We start from the raw sequence: 2,500 nt of genomic DNA, 5'->3' as shown, positions 1-2,500 counted from the left end.
CTAAATAAGCAGCTGAAAACCTTATTTCCCCCTTAACCGCATGCCTGGCAGACTCACACATGCAGAAGCAAACATTGCTTGAAAATTGTGAAAAGATAAAGACAAACACACACAGTCTTTTGATAGTGCAGTTCAGTAGCACACTGGAGAACTGGCAACGCCTCGAGTGTGTAGTGAGCAGTTGTGAAACCCAGACAGGCGAGCCAGAGAGCACTGCATATCCACCACACTGCACTGCACACACACACACACACACACACACACACACACACACACACACACACACACACACACACACACACACAGGGGGGAGACAAGCCGCAAGGGAGAGCTGCAGCCTGGGGGAGTCCCAGGCCAGATCTGGGGCAAATCAGGGGCAGATCTGGGCCAGTTTTGAGGCAAATCAGAACTTGGCTCTGGGGCAAATCAGAGGCAGGGGATAAGAGCCTGGGCACCCGGCAGCAGCAGCAGCAGCAGCACGCCCCAGCGTTAGCGTTAGCATTAGCACTCGGCACACCCTCCATCCCAGTACCTGGCTACGCTACGCCGCTAACGGCTACAGGGTGCATCAGCTGGAGCAGGAGCAGGCTAGCAGCAGGTGAGGCAGCTCACTACGTCTGCTGGGAGCTCTGCATGGCCTGGGGTCCAGCAGCAGGGTTAACAGAGCAGGAAGTATTACATTACATTACATTACATTACATTACATTTGGCTGACGCTTTTAACCAAAGCTAATTAACAACATGGTAAACAGTAAGTTTTAGAACAATTCTCACAATTTTAGGACAGTTTAAAAAAAACATTAGAGCACAGTAAGAATAAGTGCCGGTGAGTGCTGTTTTTAGCAGTTACTTGTCAGTTTAAAAAACGGCTATGAGTGCTAGGATCAGTAAGACTTGTTGTAAGTGTTGCTATGAGAGTAGATGTTCTCTAAAGAGCTGGGTCTTCAGGAGTTTTTTTTGAAAGTGGAAAAGGATGTCCCTGCCCTTGTAGGAACTGGCAGTGTGTTCCACCAACGAGGAAACAACAGATGAGAAAAGTTTGATTGGCTTGAGCGCATCGGGTGGTAGAGCTAGACGCCGCTTGGCCAGAGGAGAGCGGTCTGGAGGTAGTGTAAGTCTGTATGAGGGCATTCAAGTAGGTGGGAGCAGAACCGAGACTACTTTTGTAGGCAAGCCGCTAGAGACTTGAATTTGATGCGGCCACCATAGGTAGCCAGTGTAGCTGGATGACAGCGGGTAACATGTGCCTTGGGTTGGTTGTAGACCAGCGCCACATTGCTCTGGATCATCTGAAGTGGTTTCACTGCGCAGGCTATTAGCATAGCATAAGTGTTAAAATTACCATTGCTGTGAGATGAGTCAATAATATTAGCATAAGTTTAAGTAAAAGCAAGCTGCATATCGGTTAGCATAAGCAATAAGATAAGATAAGAGTTGTGAAGAAATAATCATTATTTTAATTTTATGTTATGTATCTAACCCTTCTGATTACATAAATGGCACCTGTTAATTTATTGTGTTAGAATTTCGGAGAAACAAAGTGACGAAAAAAAGTCTGAGTCCTTGGTGATTGGATTATCTTTCTCTCTTTTTCTGTTTAAGTGTGGGTGTATGTATGTATGTGTGTGTGTGTGTGTGTGTGTGTGTGTGTGTGTGTGTGTGTGTGTCTGAAAGTGAGATACAGAGAGAGAGAGAGAGAGAGAGCATGAGTGTTTGTGTGTATGTCAGAGTGTGTGTGTGTGAAAGTGTGTGTGTGTGTGTGTGTGTGTGTGTGTCCTCCAACTCTTCCAGACATGTTACGTAACCCCACACACAAAAGCATCAGTGATTTGTGTCCTGGCAGCACATCTGAGACAGCATCAGTGATTAACTCCCACTGACAGACTCTGTCAAAGGTTGTGTAAAGGTAAACTTCCGCCTGACAGGCCTGGCCAACACTGTCTTCTTTCTGCTCCGGGCCGCCACAGACACATGTGACTGACAGGTGTGTTTTCACACATCTCTGTGAACCGCTCCAGGCCTATGTGTAGTGTGTAGGCCGTACCTTGATGTCGCGGATGAGCTGTTGTGTTGGCGTCTCTATGGGAACCTTGTTGTCGATGGCGCCCTGGATGGCCGACGCCCAGCGCATGGCCTCGTTGAGGAGCTTGGTGTAGAGGCGGTAGGAGTGCTTGCGCCCGTGCACGATGATGTTCCAGTAACCTGGGAACACAACACAGGAGCCAGTAAGCACTGGCAAAAACCAGCCAAAACCAGACACCCATCCCCGTGGCACTGAACACAACTCACAACGATATAACCACTGGCTGAGCCTGGCACTGTCTCACTAATCAACACTGGCATGCTGGCACTGGCATGCTGGCACTGTCACGCTAATAACCACCGGCTGATCTGGCACTGTCACACTAGCAGACCCAGTAGATAGTCTATAGGGCCGTATTAAAGGGTCATAATCTTATCCAAGACTAACTGGCATTCAGTCAGCCAGAGATCATGTGAA

General features: G+C 48.1%; 1 protein-coding gene across 1 annotated transcript in view; it reads right to left on the bottom strand.

Moving 5' to 3' along the window:
• myo10l3 (myosin X, like 3) overlaps positions 1-2,500 on the bottom strand; it is a 105,330-nt gene that overhangs the window by 9,865 nt on the left and 92,965 nt on the right. Inside the window, 1 exon segment of the mRNA XM_048238483.1 lies at positions 2,045-2,202. Coding sequence (XP_048094440.1) covers positions 2,045-2,202 — 158 coding nt within the window.

The sequence above is a fragment of the Alosa alosa genome, chromosome 3 (assembly GCF_017589495.1).
Source record: "Alosa alosa isolate M-15738 ecotype Scorff River chromosome 3, AALO_Geno_1.1, whole genome shotgun sequence".
NCBI lineage: Eukaryota > Metazoa > Chordata > Actinopteri > Clupeiformes > Clupeidae > Alosa > Alosa alosa.
This window is presented reverse-complemented; position numbering and strand designations above follow the sequence as displayed.